Source organism: Malus domestica, chromosome 07 (assembly GCF_042453785.1).
Source record: "Malus domestica chromosome 07, GDT2T_hap1".
NCBI classification, from domain to species: domain Eukaryota; kingdom Viridiplantae; phylum Streptophyta; class Magnoliopsida; order Rosales; family Rosaceae; genus Malus; species Malus domestica.
In genome coordinates, this window is record NC_091667.1 from 3394955 (window position 1) to 3414653 (window position 19699).

At 37.8% G+C, this 19699-nt stretch overlaps 1 protein-coding gene across 3 annotated transcripts; it reads left to right on the top strand.

The window, feature by feature from the left end:
- The first annotated feature begins 1482 nt into the window (after nucleotides 1-1482).
- On the top strand, nucleotides 1483-19693 carry LOC103410007 (DNA-directed RNA polymerase V subunit 1-like). Of its 3 annotated transcripts, none has more exons than XM_029105147.2 (20): nucleotides 1483-1627; nucleotides 1755-1829; nucleotides 2099-2153; nucleotides 2516-2619; nucleotides 3085-3211; nucleotides 3358-3473; nucleotides 4154-4207; nucleotides 5959-6126; nucleotides 7162-7320; nucleotides 7390-9279; nucleotides 9430-9605; nucleotides 10471-10546; nucleotides 10645-10787; nucleotides 11460-11611; nucleotides 13651-13925; nucleotides 15012-15185; nucleotides 15296-15436; nucleotides 15548-17286; nucleotides 18239-18353; nucleotides 19111-19693. In XM_029105147.2, the coding sequence occupies exons 4-20, from the start codon at nucleotides 2539-2541 to the stop codon at nucleotides 19408-19410; spliced, it is 5886 nt and encodes a 1961-aa protein (XP_028960980.1). In that variant the 5' UTR covers nucleotides 1483-1627; nucleotides 1755-1829; nucleotides 2099-2153; nucleotides 2516-2538; the 3' UTR covers nucleotides 19411-19693. The 3 variants fall into 3 exon arrangements, with proteins under 3 accessions (XP_028960980.1, XP_070681264.1, XP_028960981.1); XM_029105148.2 differs by having other exon boundaries at nucleotides 1535-1627; nucleotides 1765-1829; XM_070825163.1 differs by lacking the exons at nucleotides 18239-18353; nucleotides 19111-19693 and adding an exon at nucleotides 17865-18082.
- The last annotated feature ends 6 nt before the right edge of the window (nucleotides 19694-19699 follow it).

Here is a 19699-nt window from a genome sequence, read left to right on the forward strand (position 1 = left end):
CGTTGGATTTTCATCAAACGACTATAATTATTATAACTTTAAAATGATCTCCTGTTTGTAGCTGTTTGATAAAAATACAACGGCCCACGTTCATTGGTCAGGAGGATCCTCTCCATGGGCTCAGGAGAGGATCCAATTTCGGCCTTAAACCATAGGGGAAACCCCAATGGCCAACTTGACGAATATCATACTCGACTTTGAATGCAAAATTTTTCAATGACAATGGGGTTTCGAATTTGGGGCCATAATAATTTTTAATTTATCATTAAGAAACACTTAAACAACACCATAACGTAACAATGTTATGCACCATAGCTTTGACATTAAATACTAAATTTACAATTTGTTGTACAAAAATTAGCCTTTGGAGTTTCAGTCGAGGAGGAAAGATTTAAACTTTGGACGTTTTTAATATTGAAAGTTTATATATTGACGAACAGCTTAGGTTGGTACCTTATAAGGTTTAGATGCTTGGAATGCCATGTCTAATGAATATGGTTGAACTTAATATTTTTATGTTAAAATTGCAACTTTTTATAGTTTTTGGGAAAAAAGAAGAATAATTTTTCAATAATTTATAAAACTAATCATAATGCCTACAACCGTTTGATCTAAGGAATTTCAAATCTAGGCTTTTTATTATGCGCGAGTGCATAAATAGTGTATCACGTTACATGGAATTAAATCCAGCCACAATTTAATTTATTTTTTTGCATGTGATGGGCTTTGTGAACAGTGATGACCTGGACTACCAAATGGGCTTCAAATAGCAAGCCCTTTTGCCCAAATATTTTCCCAATGATCTTTTGTCTTCCGTTGGAGATGAATTTTAGATGAAAAATAAAGAATATTGGTTATTTGACACTTTATTAGAGATGACTTAAAAATTTTATTAAGCTTAACATAAAAATAAAAAAAATACATAAATAAATAATTTTATACTTTCGATTAGGTTAATAGCAGAAGTGGCTTTGAAGAATGGAGCGAAATGTACAATCGCATGACGATTTTCAATTTTCACTTTCCTCTCCCTCGAATCGCATACCACCCTTTACATAGTGGTGCACTCTCCATTTTGCCCTCCTTCATTTGACCAAACCAAACACAAATTCTTAGGAAACCAAAACGGTCAACGAGTCCGTTCCAGTCATTTCACACCCCTAAGCCCCCACAAAACACACCCGGTAAACCAGTACGGCTCCAAAATTTCAAAACAATCCATTATATTTTTATTTTAATTTTATTTTCATTTTATTTTCCTCTAGAAAAACTTGTTGTTGGGACGAATTCCAAACATATTCTACATGACACGTCTGAGTTTGATTTTTGGCCTTAGTCATGTGATGGTGATGAGAGGTTGAAATGCCTGTGTTAATTTTTTGGTCTGTAAAATGATGGATTGACGTGATGAAGTTACTAGTGGATCCTATTTAAAAAAAAAGAAAAACCAGGTGGTGATGTGTGAAATGACCAAAAAGTCCAAAATTCCCAGGTCCCCAACAAAATTCCCTTTCTTTCATGCAAAAACCATTTCACCCTCCCACCATCTCTCTCTCTGGTCATCACAGTCTCAGAAAAGATGGAGTGAAAGCGACAGCTGAAGAGGGAAACGGCGTCGTTTGAGAGGGTAAGCTCCCTCTGCCGACCAATTTTTGTGTCCGTTTGTGAAAAAAATATACTGAAATTGTTTTTGGTTTCAAAAACTTTGGCGAGTAGAGCTCTCACTCCGTTGAAAAACCGTTTTTGGTTTTTAGGGTTTTTCAGGGCTTAATCTAGGGTTTTGGAGTCAACACCCCAGTGTCAGAGTACGGAGGAAGCGAAAAATTGTGGTAATTTTTGCTCTAAATTGTTTGCATTTTGCTATTTGGTGTTTGGTTGCTGAGAAAATGAGAGACTTTTTTACATGGGTCTTTTTTGTTTTACTTGGGAAATTTAACCGGGGGGGGGGGAGATGTTGGACATTTGGTTAATTTTCTGGGTTAATTTTCTCTCTGCTTCTCAGTGACCAAAAGGACCATTCTCTCTCACTCTCTCTCTCTCTCTGTATCTAACGGTGACGCTAAATGCATTTGTTTGCGTTTTATTTTCTGGGTTCCAGTTAGGTTTTCTTGCCTGCAAAGTAGCTGTGAGTACGAACAAGCGCTAAGACGCTGGTAATTTTGCTCTTTCCTATTTCTGCATGTTTCTTTTGTGTTTGGTAGCTGAGAAATTGGATGAAAATTTAGACCTTGTTTCTGCTTTTTGCTTAGTTGTGTTGGGTTTTTAACTCTTCCCACTTTCTCAGAAACCAAACATACTACATTGGGTCAGATTTATTGTATTTCGTTATTTAGTTTGCCTTTAACTTATTTGATTATTATTTTTAATTGTTTTAGAGGTTGCTTCCTCCCACAAACTATTTTTTCTTAAATTTTAGCTTAGTAATGCTGTCTGTGGTATGCTTGCATGTTGATTTTGCTGTAATAGCTACAGTCCTCCTACATTTATATATATTTCCCTCTCTCTTTCATGGCAGTTTCTTAAGGTTTCGCAAAGGAAATGGAGGAGGCCTCGACCTCAAATATTTTAGATGGGGAAATCGTTGGAATCAAATTTGGTTTAGCAACTCATCAAGAAATTGTAAGTTGAAATTTGACATTTAATTGGGAAGTTATTGAGTTTATGCCATCTGCAGCTGAGAGAGGGCTTAACTGCATTAGTTTGTTTCAGAGAAAATAAAATTGGATTCCTTTGATAGGAGTTCAAGAGAGAATTTTGTTTCGTTTCTTGGAGGGATTAGACTCTATATTGAATATTTATACTCTGTGCTCATATAAGGCTCCATTTTGGGGGATTATACCAAAAGATAATTATGGCTTTCTATTGGTCAAATGTAATATGCCTTCAGCAATTTGTTCCCCGTATTGTTCTTATTAATAAACATAATAAAGTAAAAGATGCCTTCACAGCTAATGTGTGACTAGTGTCTATGAGAGAGTAAATTAGAAAATCACCTCCAAGTGTTTTTTACAATTTCTTTTATTACTACGAAACTCAACCATTGGAATAATTTGTTTTATATTTTTATGTTTACGTTTTTGGCAGTGCACAGCATCTATTAGTGATTGCTCTATCAGCCATGCAAGTCAACTTTCCAACCCCTTCCTTGGCCTGCCCCTTGAGTTCGGAAAGTGTGAATCTTGTGGCACTTCTGAACCTGGGAAGTGTGAAGGTGCATAAATTTCATTTCTCAACCTTTGGTACAGTGAGTTATATTATACAATGTTGTGAAACCAGTCAGATGTAAGAAACATTTTATAAATTGATATTTGAAAGAATATGGTTGGAAATGTAAGTGTATCCTTTTTCCCTTTTCAGGTCATTTTGGGTATATTGAGTTACCAGTACCAATATTTCATCCTAATCATGTTAGCGAATTGAAGCGGATGCTGAGCTTATTGTGCTTGAAATGCTTGAAAATGAAAAAGAACAAGGTACCGCCTGATTGAGTTCTTCATTGTTTAAAATTGTTGCCATGATCATTACTTGCAAAGCAGATACAATATATCCCCTTGGTTAGCTTGTTATTTGGACTTTGGTTGTCTGTTAAGGGAAGAGATGCAGATTCTGGTTTGTTTGTTATATTTTTCAGCTGAGGAACAAACTGAACAAAATGATTTACATGAAGAAACAGTTGAATTTTGAAGCTATTTTTGCTGTGTCATCCATTCCAACCATCACTAAGATTGCTTTTTGTTTTTTAATTTATCATTTTGTATAAGTGCCCTTCATTGCACTGTATTTGTAATCTGTGGATTAATCTTGTTTCTTTTCATTTAAGTATCATAAGTTGCTTTAATTTCCCAATTTTCTCAATGAAAGTCTGAAGTTTGAACTTAATACTAGAGAATCCACGATTGTATTATGTGAATAGTTCTTAGTCAACCACAAGTCTCACAATATTTTTGTTTTTGTTATGTAATTGGAGGACAAATTTTCAGTGATGTGGGTTGATCTTCAGTATCTATAATTATGTAAACCGGTTACGCACACTTTGTATTTGAGTTTTTGTTTTTGATTTTTATATTTAAAAAGAATATAGTTGACTGGATGCTTTTTGTTATCATAAAAATCTTTGTGCTTATATTCTGTATCCATTTTTCTTACTATTCAGTTTCCAACCAAGAATGCTGGCTTAGCAGAAAGAATGTTAGCTTCATGTTGTGAGGTACGTATAAATTGATCATTTTCTGTTTTCTTGATGTCAAGTATGCTTACTGTATCTAGTAATTTTGTGGATCTATCGCTCTCTGAGTTTCTCATGGGCGTACACACATGTTTACACCCACTCACCCACCCACTAATTCTAATTTAATGAAATATATGTTTTTTGAACTGTAGTTGGACAAATATCATTACATGGTTCTAGTTTCTAGTTAGAAATGTTTCACTATGCTATGTTTCAATTTCCAGTGCGTCTTTTGTATATTGAAATTATGTTCTAGTAATTCTAGTTTCCTAAAAGTTTTATTTGGAATGGCACTACATTCCATGAGCTTTTAGAAAAGATCAATACTTGAAATCCTAATGGAGTCAGTATTCCTGGTTTAGTTTGTTTTTCCCTTAAGTTCTTGTAAAAAAGGGTCAATTGATATTGGGTTATGTGTTCTAGAACATTAAGTGTGTTATCTCATATGTCTTCTTTTGTTGGGATTCCCCTGCACTCGCTAGGAGTTTAGAGTTTTGATTCTTTCATTTGGTGTACTATGTTTAAAGATTAAACGTAATATAATTAGATAAAGTTGTTTGTTGACCGTCACTTGTGTGCTGTTTTAGTCATTACATTTGATTTTACAAGCAAAATGTCTTTTTTTATGGTAGTCCATGCATGGAGAATTTAGGATTGTTAATTTGAGTTGACTTGTGGAGGTTGAACGTTTCTGATTTGCTTCAGAAAAGGAGACCTAGTTGTCGTCTTTCTCCTATTTGGGGTATCATGTGTAAAGGGAAAGCTGCTTTTTATGCTCCGGTTAGAAGATGCGACTACGGGACAGAGGTCCAGGGCCGAAGGGGTAGAGGAAAACCTAGGAAAACTTTGGAAGAGACTCTAAGAAAAGACTTAAAGTACTTGGATCTAACGGAGGACATGACACAGCACTGAGCGCAATGGCGTTCTAGGATTCATAGCCGACCCCACTTAGTGGGAAAAGGCTTTGTTGTTGTTGTTGTTGTTAATGTGTAAAGGGAAAGGAGATGATGCATATTGTTTGTTGTCCACTGTCTAGGAGCTTTAAATTTGTGATTCTCATTATCTGGAGAGGCTGGAGTGAGTTGGGTAATTTCAGAAGGGTTCCAGTCACTACTTAGTGAAAGTCTTTTTGCTTTTGGTAGAGGTAAGAAGGCTAGACTGTTGAGGGGCTGCTGGTTGTTATGTGGGTGTTATGGATGGAGAGGAACAGTATAATTATGACAATTCTAAAGGGGGGTGGGGGTAGAAAATCTTTCACAATGGGTGATGTTTTTGGCGCCTCTTTGCGCTTCAGTTTGGTGTCATCAGAGTTTTGGGGTTTAACATGTTCTTCTCTTTTGCTCTATTGGAAAGCTGCTATAAGACAACTTGGTTGTTGTAGTTTTCAGTTGCAATTATCTAATGAGTTGCATATGTTTCAAGATGGTATTTCTCTCTCTAAACTGAGCACGTAATCTTCTGCCAGCTTATTATTGTCATAAACTTTACACCATCTTCTCCATGGATAACCTTGGAGATAATGCAGTATTAATAGTTTTGTTTTATAGCAACTGTTTAGTTTGTGGGTTTTCCTGCGACCAAGTTAGAAATTTTCTTATCTAAGTTGCTTCTTTTGCTAAAATTGGGGCTCTCTTGATGTTCGGATAATTTTTGGACATAACTTGGAAGACTGCAAAATTTTCTCTTCATTTTCCATCTACTAGTTTTATGCCCTCTCATTTCTTATGTAGGATGCTGCACAAGTGTCTATTGGAGAGACTAAACCAACAGATAGCTCTTGTTCCTTGCAATTGAAGCGACCTTCTAAGTCAAGAACACCACCTGGTTTTTGGAATTTCCTAGAACGATATGGTTTTCGTTATGGTGATGATCATATACGGACTTTGCTTCCTTCTGAGGTATGGATCTTACTTCCTGACTGAATTCCTCTTTGCTCATCTCATATTCTTGGATCTTGATTTGAATTTTGTTGCCTAGTTATGTGGATTTAAGTATTTGTTTGATCATAGTTCACTTTCATTTCCATGCTGTTTTTGTTATTGGAAAAGGTTGATGTTTTCCATTACGAACTTATTTCTAATTTATTAATTTGACGCAAATGCAAAGAAATCCGCACTTGTCAGAAATAGACAAAGTGAGCAGCTTACTTTGGATTCCTCTTTGACTTACTTTATTGTATGCATTGATCAGGGGTTGCTATTGCTTCTGCCAACTCCCCTTGGTGTCAATCCACATGATTGATTTTAGCTCCACTAATTGTTTTGATGAAGAAAAGACTTAGAGTACTTGGATCTAACGGAGGACATGACACAAAACTGAGCGCAATGGCGTTCTAGGATTCATATAGCCGACCCCACTTAGTGGGAAAAGGCTTTGTTGTTGTTGTTGTTGTTGTTGTAATTGTTTTGATGGCAAAATTAGTTGAAGTCCTTGTTTGCACATAATTCATTTGTGGGAAAGGTTTTCTGGTTTACTGCAATCACTACATCTTAAATCTAGTATGAGGCACTTACACACATGCAATCATCCCCTCTATCACAGTAATCTGGCAAACTAATTCTTCATTGAATGGATTGATCAGAGGGTGCTGTTACTTTCGTCAGCTCCCTGTGGTTTCAACTGGCACAGCTTATTTAATTCACTAAATAGATGGTGAACTTAGTTCGCAAGATGTACAGCTCCACGTGGTTTCAACTGGCACAGTTTATTTCATTCACTAAATAGTTTGATGGTTAACTTAGTTCGCCAGATGTGTGTAAGTAGATTCTAACGAAATGACTTTAATAGCAATCACTCATAATGAAAATCATACTGATCTTATAGAAATCTGTTGGCGTTTCCTGTTTCTGCTGATTGTAACTGTTATTTTAATGCTTTTTATCACACATATGATATATTTTCCTGATACATATTATTTTGGTAATGAATACCAGGTGCTGGAGATGCTAAAGCGAATCCCTCAAGACACCAGGAGGAAACTTGCTGCAAAAGGCTATTTTCCTCAAGATGGATACATCTTGCGTCATATACCTGTCCCTCCGAACTGTTTATCCGTGCCTGAGATTTCAGATGGTGTTAGCGTTATGTCCGCGGTAAGTTTCTAATGGACTGTAAACAATTTTAGTTTGACTGTTTATAACTTGTTTTTCTGTCATTTCCAGGATCCTTCGATTTCAATGCTTAGAAAAGTTCTAAAGCAAATTGAAGTCATCAGAAGTTCAAGGTCGGGCATACCCAATTTTGAATCCCAAATTGTAGAAGCCAATGAACTTCAAGCAATTGTAGATCAGTATCTTCAAGTTAGGGGTACTGGGAAGGCATCACGAGACATTGATGCGAGATTAGGGGTTAATAGGGAGCTTAATGCCTCTTCAACGAAAGCTTGGCTTGAAAAAATGAGGACACTGTTCATCAGAAAGGGTTCAGGCTTCTCTTCCCGCTCAGTGATTACGGGGGATGCATATAAAAGGGTGAATGAAGTTGGCATCCCTTATGAAATTGCTCAAAGAATCACCTTTGAGGAGAAGGTTAATGACCATAACATTAGGTACCTACAAGAGCTAGTAGATAAGAAGTTGTGCCTAACCTATAGGGATGGTTCATCAACTTACTCATTAAGGGAAGGTTCCAAAGGGCACACATTTTTGAGGCCTGGTCAAGTGGTGCATCGGAGGATTCTGGACGGGGACCTTGTATTCGTAAACAGGCCCCCAACCACACACAAACATTCACTACAAGCACTACAAGTGTATGTGCATGATGACCATGTGGTGAAAATAAATCCTCTGATATGTGGGCCACTAAGTGCTGACTTTGATGGTGATTGCATCCATTTGTTCTATCCGCAATCTCTTGCTGCAAAGGCAGAAGTTTTGGAGCTTTTTTCAGTGGAGAAGCAGCTGCTTAGCTCTCATAGTGGAAAGCCAAATTTGCAAATGGCCACTGATTCACTGTTGTCATTGAAGATGATGTTTAAAAACTATTTTTTGGATAAATCAGCAGCTCAGCAACTGGCCATGTTTGCTTCATCTTCCTTGCCACGACCTGCATTATTGAAAGCAAATGCTGCTCGCTCATATTGGACTGCTTTGCAGATATTACAGACTGCATTGCCTGCTCACTTTGATTACTGTGGGGAAAAGTACTTAGTCAGTAAAAGTGAGATACTGAAAATTGATTTCAATACAAGTGAAGTTTCAGCAGTGATGAATGACGTTGCTACCTCAGTTTTCTTCGTTAAAGGTGGTGAAGATGTCCTCAAATTCTTTGATTCTCTACAGCCCTTGCTGATGGAGAACATATTTTCAGAAGGGTTCAGCGTTGGCTTGGAAGATTTTTACATGTCAAAGACATCAATACAAGATATTCAGAAGAATATTCAGGATACTTCAGATTTGTTGTATCATCTGAGGTCAACCTACAATGAATTTGTAGAGTTTCAGTTAGAGAGTCGAATCAAAAACTTGAAAGTACCAGTTTCAAGTTTTATCTTGGAGTCATCTGCATTTGGTGATTTAATCGACTCCAAGAGTGATTCGGCAATCAACAAAGTTGTACAACAAATTGGGTTCCTAGGCCTACAACTCTCTGATAAGGGAAGATTCTACTCGAAGACGTTAGTTGAGGATGTGGCCTCTCTCTATCACAACAAGTATTCTTTTAACATGGAGTATCCCTCTGCAGAATATGGACTAGTTCAAAGCTGTTTCTTCCATGGGTTAGATCCATACGAGGAGATAGTTCACTCCATTGCTACACGAGAGGTGATTGTTCGGTCCTCAAGAGGATTGACCGAACCTGGGACCTTATTTAAAAATTTAATGGCCATTCTTCGGGATGTGGTTATTTGCTATGATGGCACGGTCAGAAATGTATGTAGCAATTCAGTAATCCAATTTGAGTATGGAGTCAACGTTGGATCTAGGCCCCCGAATCTGTTCCCTGCTGGTGAACCTGTTGGTGTGTTAGCTGCCACTGCAATGTCAAATCCTGCGTACAAGGCAGTTCTTGATTCTACCCCAAGCAGCAATTCTTCATGGGAGCTGATGAAGGTAGTTAGTTTGGCTATTGATTATGATGGTGTTTTTCCTTTCAGTACTTGTTTTTATATTTTATATTTTCTTTCACACAATGTTTTTGAGCTGACGAAGGTACATTCATAAATGTTGATCGTAACTTGAATTTGCACTGTCTTTCTACAGGAAATTTTGCTTTGCAAAGTCAATTTTAAGAATGAGCTCATTGATCGCCGTGTAATTTTGTACTTGAGTAACTGTGGTTGTGGAAGAACATTCTGCCGAGAACGTGCAGCATGTTTGGTTAAGAATCAGTTGAAGAAAGTCAGTCTTAAAGATACTGCAGTTGAATTCATGATTGAGTATGCTCTGCCTCTTCATACTTTTTTTGGCAACATTTTCACATATAGTTTTGTTTAAGTGTGTTTCAAGAAATGTATTTCTCAATCCCTTAGTTCATGTTGATATTGTCAATAGTCATATTCCCTGCTTTATCTGCGTCAACACCTTTCTTCAAAGCTAACACCACCCACAGTTGAACTGGAAATGAGTACCTGTTACTACCTCTTCTCTGCTTTAACTTATTTTCTATGCTGATATGCTTTTTCTGTCTCTTCCCACACTGTAGCACAACTAGATTTTAATTTTATTTTTCAGCACTCTTGGTATCTACTTAAATTTGTTAGATAGCCCTGCAGATCTATTACGTGGTTCTGTTTTCTAGAAAACCTTGCATGTTTCCGAGGAGAATATACTTTTATAATTCTGGAAGAATTATTTGTTACACGAATAAGTGAATGAAATTCATTTTATTTCTATATATGCCTTCCATGATTTGCTAACTAGAAAGGGTTTTGCCTCAGCTGAAATATATATTTAAGAGTCTGCATCTCCTTTTTGCATAATTTGGGTTAACCATGCGAAGTTCCAGCTTAATAATAGTTAGATACCTGAGAGCTGATCAGTTTAGTAATAGTTGTGTACCTGATAGATAACATTTGGTATTTCATCAGATAAGTTGCTTTAGCAAAGTCATTAAAAGCAGAGAGTGGAATCTTCTATTCCACTTTTATGAGAATATGTTGCTCTATTACTAACAACATATTTTTTTAGTCACCATGTCGTTGACAAGATATTGAGTTTTGCATGTACTACACATTTTACGTATTTGCAGTGGTATAATTAATGTGTGACGGTGGACTTGAAAAAATTGCGTCTTACATGCAGATATAGCAATCAGCTTTCTAGTTTGGGAAGTATGGTAAATGATGCAGGCCTGGTTGGTCATATTCATCTTAAAGAGGTTTGCATTGTTCAAAGTGTTGGAATGTTTTCTTTATATTTTCATTTATAAAGTTTCTTTTAGTTCCCAGTTTCGATAACAAAAGCTTTATTGAACAGGAGCTGTTAAGGGAATTAAATGTTGGTGTAGACGAGATTCGACAAAAATGCCAAGAAACTGTTAATTCATTTCGGAGGAAGAGAGTTGGGAAGAAGAAGTTCAACATTGGCTATCTTTTCAAAAATACAGTTTTGTTTGCCAGGTATTTTTCCCCCCTCTGATATGATAATATTTATGTTTACCAATTACCATATTGACTTGATCATTTTTATTTCCTATTTGTGTGATGGACATTTGATACATGAGAGGAAAATGAGGTGAAGTCACAGCTTCAATTGATTTTGGTCAATATGATATTAATAATTTTACTGAGGAAAGTGGTGGAACATTATGAGCTGTGCTTTTATTTTTATTTATTTTTATATGTTTTTGGTTTGGATTTATATGGCCCTTCTAGTTATGCTTCCCTAAGATAAAAGGAAGGAAAAAGTTCTGAAAGGAAAGGGGAGGTGAAAACTCAATAGCTTGATAAGAGATACATCACCAGTACAAAGTCCACCGTAGTAATTTGGGCAGATCATTCTTGTTGATACAATAAAACATGAATATATGCATATATAATACATCTGTTTGTGGTCCGAACCCTGCCTGCTTACTGGATTTAAGAGCCCTAGAGATACTGAAATTTCATGTCAAAAGAAGATTCGTATTTCAAAGTCATTTGCATGTGGCAGTTGCTTACTTTCATAACCATATATAATTTTTGTATTTGTATGACATCCCCTTTCCCTTCCCCTATTCCCTATTGTGTTCCTAAGTTTACTTGTGTCACCACATTAAAACTACTTAATGATAAATGCTTCATTGTTTGCAGTGAGCATTGCTCGTTTCATCATTCCTGTGCAGACAAAAGATCTGACTCCCCATGCTTGATGTTCTTCCTTCAAGCTACTGAAGAGTTGGAGACCACTTCGCAATACTATGCTGACTTGATTTGCCCTGTGCTTTTAGAAACAATAATAAAAGGTAGCTTTTAGAATGACTTTCTAAAGAGTGAAAAATAAATTTATTATTTGAGTTTCCTTGTTTTCCAGTGAGTATTGGTCTTTTGGTATGTTTTGCCAATTCACATATGAAACAGAAATGTCAGTGATTTTATGCAATTTATGTGTTCTGCTTCTCTGTCTGATTGCAGTTCTGCTTCTATTTGTTGTTTTTTGTTTTGAGAAATATCCTTCTTCTCCTGTCTCATTTTTTTTTGAGAAGAAACAATTTTATTAAAGAATAGTGAAAAACATAGAAGTGGATAAGAAGTCCACCAACAAATTAGAAAGGAAAATCCCAATAGGATTTGGCTACAGTAGCCAATTCTAGACTTAGCTCACTTAACTGCTGCTAACAAATCCCACAGTATTTGAGATAGAGAGCAATTATTAAACTCTTTAGTAACCGAAGCCCAAAAAGATGCCCAATATTTTACTCTCCCCCAAAGTACTTCTGCCCCCACTCCAGTATAGTCTTCAAAAATCCTTCTGTTGCGTTCCAGCCATATATTCCAAAAAATTGCCGATACCAGGCAACCCCACAAAGCTTTGGATTTTTTCCCTTTTCCAAGTGCCTTAAAATTGGTGCTTAGTAGCTCAAAACACCCTTTAGGAATGACCCAACTTACTTTAACCTCCTGAAACAGTTTCCACCATAGTTGGATCGAGTAGGAGCAATGAAGAAAGATGTGATTTACACTCTCCTCCTTAGCTTTACATAAACTACACCAATGTGGGGATAAACACATCAGAGGGTTTCTCCTTTGAATTTTGTCGCAAGTGTTGAGACTCCCAGTGGCCACAAGCCATACAAGTATTTTAACCTTCGGAGGAGCTTTTGATTTCCAAATCTGAGAGTAGGGTGGATAATAGTGCACAATCCCATTGTTGCTCAGTAATGAACGATAGGATTTGCATGTGAACAAACCTGAAGCTTCTAGGTTCCACCTTCTGTTATCCATTTTTGATGGAGACAAGCGAACCACTTCCACTTTCTGTAATAAGCTGGCCGCCTCTTCTATCTCCATCTCATTCAGATTTCTCCTAAAATCAAAGTTCCAACTCAAGGAACTTGACGAAGCTTCCACAAAGCTAGAAATGTTATGATTATGCTTCCTCGATAATAAGAATAATCTGGGGAATTGCTCCTTCAGCGGTCCTCCTGCTAACCACCCATCCTCCCAAAACCTCGCCCTCTCTCCATTGCCCACCTCAAACTTGCAGCATCCAAGAAACTGATGAGCACCACTCGAAATGTCTTTCCATGGGCTACGACTTGAAACCCTCCTTGGAGGAAGTGCATTCCATCCATTCACTTGTAGCCCATACTTGCTTCTTATCACCTTGTGCCATAGGGAATGAGACTCCCTTGGGAATCTCCACAACCACTTAGCCAATAGTGCTTCATTCTTCTCCTGTCTCATGAACCCCCATCTTTACTCTTTTTCATCCCATCCCATGGCAGAAATTTTTGTTTTGTTAGTTGCGTATGAGATGGCCATTACTTGTGATCATATCCAAAGTAAGAGGCCAAATCCATGCCTATCAATCGTTTGGTGTTAAATGTGCAAGAATGCAGTCCAAATATTCGTCATTTATTTCTAGGTTGAGTTGTGCGTTTTCGTCCTCTTTTATAGTAATTAATTTATTAGTTGAAAACATTGTACTTTGTGGAACTGCGCCGTTATGATATGATTTTCATTTTGGGTGATTTGGTTGGATACTATTGCTTGAAAGTTGGAGGAAAAGTTAGGAGAGGTGCAGTGGCCTTGACATATAGAGTGAAGCTTTGGACGTTTTAGCTTTAAGCATTAGTAATGCCTGAGTTGAGAGATAGTCCTTTCATGATACTTGATCAGATTGGGTGCAGTCAGCCGATCTTTGGAGTTTTGATGCTGGTGATAGGAGCAGTTTTATTTTTTGACTTATTGTAGATTTTACTAATGGTGGGCATGTTTACTGCTGGAAACTATTTTTGTAATTCTTCTATTACTAAAGTCTTCATGTCTCTAAAATGGACAGGTGACCCTCGAATTTCGTCGGCAAATATAATATGGATTGATCCAGATACAACAACTTGGATTAGAAGCCCAAATAAATCTCAAAAGGGTGAATGGGCTTTGGATGTTGTTCTGGAGAAATCTGTTGTCAAGCAAAGCGGTGATGCATGGAGAATCGTTCTCGATTCTTGCCTCCCCGTGCTTCACCTAATTGACACCAGACGTTCCATCCCATATGCCATCAAACAGATTCAAGAGCTGTTGGGAGTGTCTTGTGCTTTTGATCAAGCAGTTCAGGTAAAATCAGAGGTTCACAGTTTTCCGTCTTTCTAGTGCGAATCTTGAACTTTATGACCCTGTATCAGAAGCCATGCTAGCTTTCGTGGGTAGTTGTGTATATTATGGGTTGTAATAGGGCTGTATGTATGTTTTGTTGGTGTCATTTAGTGGTAGCCAAGATAACCTAAATGATTTATTTCAAGCTGTATGTATTTGTATTGACACTAACTTAAATTTTTCCTAGTCATTTTATGTTTTGATAGCTTGAAACTGAAATTTTCTGACATGGACTTAGTTGTCTCCAAGCCAAGTTCATACTGAATAGTCAATACATCTTCTGTCAAGTGAAAGTTGCACTCAATCCATGTGTAAGAAAATCTAGGGAAAAACTCCTCATTGTAGAAAAGTTCATCCAATATCAATCAAGTGCAGAGTAAAAAATCTGAAATTTTCCTCATACAATACCAATTAAATAGTTTCTTGTGTCAAAATCTACTGTTTGATACTAACTGAACCTTTTTATTGTTCATTAACAAGTAGGTAAACTTCAGACACGCATTAAGTAATTGCGATAATATTGTGTTTGGTGGATCATATTTAGCTGCTGTATTGCTTTGGAAATTATCAGCTTTTGTGTCCAGTAGCTTCTATGTGTGCAGTAAGCTTTTCTCGCTTTGGAATGTTTGACTTGCTAGACTTATGTTGTTCGTCACAGCAATTAATTCTTTGCTTCCTTGTGTATTTATTTTCTTGCGGGCATGCTTTACCACATCAGTTGTGTATATATTTGTATGTATACTTTATTACACAGTGATTTATTTTCTATATTATTTAACCCCTAGTTATGGATCAGCCTTTCATGTGATTGATCTTCATTAAGTACGGACCTTCTTATGAATTTTCGATCTTTTTTGTAATTATGTGCTGTATTTGTGGTTCCCTTCGGCATGGCACCTTTTTTTTAGGCCTGTATCATGTACATCATAGGAAAATTAACTTTTTTAATTGTCAAGGAAAATTGGATCATATTAGACCCACTCTGGGTGATATGAGATGTGTCTCCTACTTTTCTATTAAGAACACATTTTTGGATTGATTACACAGCGCCTCGCAACAGCTGTTACAATGGTGGCGAAAGGTGTCCTGAAAGAGCATCTTATCCTCCTGGCAAATAGCATGACATGTGCTGGAAATTTTGTTGGCTTTAATTCTAGTGGATATAAGGCACTATCTCGCGCATTGAATATTCAAGTACCATTTACAGAAGCAACACTTTTTGTGAGTAATTGAATTCTTTTGCCTAATTTTGTGAATGGCATGTACCTTTAGCTCATGGTTAGATGAACTACAATCACAACTAATTGTAGTTTCATTACATGTGATTGTAGACACCAAGAAAGTGCTTTGAGAGAGCAGCTGAAAAGTGCCACATGGATTCTTTGTCAAGCATAGTTGCATCATGTTCATGGGGTAAACATGTTGCTGTTGGTACTGGATCCAGGTTTGATATCCTGTGGGACACACGAGAGGTAAATATGTTTTTAACATACTTGTAGCGTTTCTCAGTTGTATGGAGTAGTTTAATCTGCTGTTGGAATGTTCCATGCCATTTATTTTAAATATTAATTTTTTTTTTCCAGGGAGGATTGAATCAAGAGGGTGGATTAGATGTTTTCAACTTTCTGCATATGGTGAGCACAGCAAATGGAGAAGAAGCAACTACGGGAGCACTGGGGGCAGAAGTTGATGATCTTATGGTGGTAGATGAATTAGCAGATTCGTGCTTATCGCCAGAACTTGACTCTGGTCTAGATAGACCCGTCTTTGAAGATATTATTGAATTTGAGGACAAATCAGAAACTCCTCCTAGAAAATCAAGTTGGGAAAATGATTCCTCTGTATGGGGGACAAATACTACAAGAGAAGATGCCACATCATCTTGGGGGAAAACTCCAGCTAGAGAAGCTACCACATCTACTTGGGGGATAGATAAGGCAGCAGAAGATACCACTCCCGCATGGGGGACAAATACTGCCAGGGAAGGTGCGACATCTGCCTGGGGGAAAACTAGAGAGCATACCACTTCTGCAGGGGGCGCAGATAAGGAAAGTGAAAGTGATACATCATCGTGGGGTAAAACTCTACCTAAAGAACCTCCCGCATCTACTTGGGGGATAGCCAAGGCAGCAGAAGATACCACTCCAGCATGGGGGACAAATACTGCCAGAGAAGATGCCACATCTGCCTGGGGGAAAACTGGAGAACCTACCACTTCTGCCTGGGGGGCAAGTGAAAAAGATACACCATCTTGGGGGAAAACTCCAGCTAAAGAAACTTTGACATCCACTTGGGGGATAGATAAGGCAGCAGAAGATACCGCTCCTGCATGGGGGACAAGTACTGCCAGAGAAGATGCCACACCTGCCTGGGGGAAATCTAGAGAAAAGACTACTTCCGCCTGGGGAACAGATAAGGAAAGTGATAATGATACATCATCTTGGGGGAAAAATCCAGCTAGAAAACCTACCACCTCTACTTGGGGCATAGATAAGGTAGCAGAAGATACCACTCCTGCATGGGGAACAAGTACTGCCACAGAAGATGCCACACCTGCCTGGGGGAAATCTAGAGAAAAAACTGCTTCTGCCTGGGGAACAAATAAGGAAAGTGAAAATGACACATCATCTTGGGGGAAAACTCCAGCCAGAAAACCTACCAACTCTACTTGGGGGACAGAGAAGGCAGCAGAAGATACCACTCCTACGTCAGGGACAAATACTGCCAGAGAAGATGCCACATCTACCTGGGGGAAAACTAGAGAACATACCACTTCTACCTGGGGGACAGATAAGGCAAGTGAAAATGTTTGGAGTGGTAGAGGGGCAGAGAAAGTCGCACCAATAGACCTCCCGCCAACAACAAAAGACGTAGATGAAAAGGACAATGGATGGGGTGCTGTTTCTTCTGGGGAAACAGAAACAGGGAATGAAAATGCTTGGGAACAGAATAAGTCTTCCGAAATTTCGACTGGTTCTTGGGGGCAGAAAAATCCTCCCGAGAAAGAAACTCAACCTGCAAGCTTGTCTGGGTGGGATTCACCTAGTGGAGACGGTAATACTGGTGAAAGACATCACCAATGGGGACAAAACAAGAAAAGTCGTTTTGAAGGTTCAAAGAGTTGGGTTTCTAGTCCCGGGGAGTGGAAGAATAAGAACCGTCCTGCTAAACCACCTGGTATGATGAATGATAATTCCAGTGTGGTTGGACTCTATACTGCAACAAGACAAAGATTGGATATGTTCCCTAGCGAGGAGCAAGATGTTCTTTCTAATATTGAACCTGTTATGCGCTCTATCCGAAGAATAATGCATCAATCTGGGTTAGTTTTCTATTTATATTCTTTCTTATCAATTAGGACGAGACTGATCAAATTATCAAAGTGTATGATGCTATTCAATTTTCTGAAGGAGAACTGAGTTTTTGACGCTTAGATGTCTTGTCTGAAGTAAGAATCCATTTAAATCTGGGGAATTTGCTGACAAAATCCTCCCTCACAGTCGAGGAAACTGCTATTTAACATTTGAATTATCATAAATCACATGTAGTGCAATGATGTTGTTTCATATTCATCTGCCAAAACTCTAGTTGAGCCAAAGTCTAAGACCGAAGTCCCTCCCAAAACATCATCATAGAACGTAGTTGGCTTTACAACTCTTGGGACTCCCAAGTTCAAAGACAAAGTTGGGGAGGTTGTGGACTATTTATGAGAGACAGCTTAGGTTTTTGCACCTCGCTGGGCTTCGGTCACGTTTGTATACCATGGTTGCCCTTGCCCAATTTCTACTAGAAAGCTGCTATACTGTAAATTGTCCTGATTGTAGTATGGGTGGTTTTTGTTCTGTTTTCTGCGTTGTTGGATGGTGCACTCTGTCATACTTTTAATATCTTGGTTTGCAGGTTGTCAACAGCATATTTGTGGACTGCTTGTCCACTTTGATTGTACGTCCCATTCATATAAAGCCTATCTTTGCATAAATATTAAGCGTAACAACCATAAAGGAAGGGCATCTGATAGCTTAATGAATTTTACATGTTGCATTTGACTTTCCTTTTGAGATGTCTTAGGGATATCATATCTTCACTGATCTTGATCTTAAATAATTGATTTCATTTTGGGGCATTATAATTATTGGTGCGTTATTCTGTAACTGTTTGATTTTTTTTTTCTTTTTCTTTCTTTCCTTTTTTGAATGTTTTAGTTGTTGCAACATCATTGCTTGGTGCTTGACAATATACTAACCTAATATCGGCTTTTAAATTATTTTATCCAGGTACAATGATGGGGATCCACTGTCAGCTGATGACCAGTCATTTATAATTGATAATGTTCTCAATTACCACCCGGATAAAGCTGTTAAAATGGGTTCTGGAATTGGCCATCTCACAGTATGTTTATCTGCCCTGTTCTTGCTTAACTGCTTTTTATTTAGAATTATGTTTCTGTGCACATTTGATACATTATGCTTGGAATCTATGACTCATGATTTCATTGTTATATTGGTTAGTATAATGTTCATTTTATTTTTTACTGAATTACAACGTTTATACTGAATTTTGTACATTGTCCATTAAGGTAATGCCTAAATTTGGTCTGCTTCTCAATGGAATTCAAAACCCTTTTTTAGTCGATATTTAATTTTTAGCAAAGGGTTGCTACAGTTAGGAAGATGATCTAGATGGGGTTTAGTCGGAAAACCATTTTTCTTCTCATTTGGTATAGCTATTCACTCGTGGCTCCAGCCTGCCAAGGTTGAGGAGATCTAATCTTTCAGATAAGAAGACATGAGAGGAGTATATACATGTCTTTAAATACGAATTATGATTCCGGTCTGTGTCGAGGGTTTTTTACTCTGGACAAGTAATGACGGGGAAGAGGTTTCTTTCATAGTACTTGGAAAACATAGCCAGGCCAGAATACCTCGTCTTATTTACCTTTTCTCAGGAATTTATTTGCCTTGTAATGACATCCCCCCCCCCCCCCCCCCCCCAATATTGCTTTTGTTGTGTTCTTATCGAAAACCAAAAGAAACACAAATTTTCGAAGCTGTGTTTTTTTTTTTTTTTTTGGAATGAATTTGGCTTATGTATTAATGGATTTATTTGGTCTCATATTGTCCTAATTTACACCGGCCATTGATGACAGGTTGATAGGCACGGCAGTTTCCAGGACAGCAGATGCTTTTTTGTTGTGACAACAGACGGTCACAAGGAAGATTTTTCATATAGAAAATGCCTGGAGAATTACATCAAGGAAAAGTATGCTGATGTCGCCGAAACATTCATAGGCAAGTATTTTACCAGGAGAGGAGGGAATCGGGAGCGAAACCCCACTCCCAGTCAATACCCCATTCCACAACAGACTCCAATTCAAACTCCCATTGCAGAGGAAACTGTAAGTCAAACCCCCATTTCGGAGCAAACTGGGAACGAGGAGACGCAGTAGGGCATCGGTCATTTTGAGATTCTGCTGTAATTAGGTTCTGAACATTCTGCTCCTCTGCCTTTTGATTTGTATATATTAAGCAGTCGTTAGCAGCTCCTGACAAATTCAGCATTTCGTTCGTTGCTTTATGTTTAATTCGAGAGCGTTGATTAGTTTAACTAGTTGGTAGCTACTGGATGCAGTTAACCCGAACCCTGAATTGGGAGAAAAGTAAGCTGCTTACTTATGTTGCAGTTGAAAAAAAATCAAAGTTATTATATATGAAATGCAGAAGTCTTGTCAACGGCCT

Bases quoted from the DNA above. Each gene is read 5' to 3' on its own strand.
- LOC103410007 (XM_029105147.2), top strand. From the start codon at position 2,539: ATGGAGGAGGCCTCGACCTCAAATATTTTAGATGGGGAAATCGTTGGA. The intron at 9,606-10,470 runs GTATGCTCTGCC...TCTTACATGCAG, and splicing joins GCAGTTGAATTCATGATTGA to ATATAGCAATCAGCTTTCTA. The intron at 15,186-15,295 runs GTGAGTAATTGA...ATGTGATTGTAG, and splicing joins TTACAGAAGCAACACTTTTT to ACACCAAGAAAGTGCTTTGA.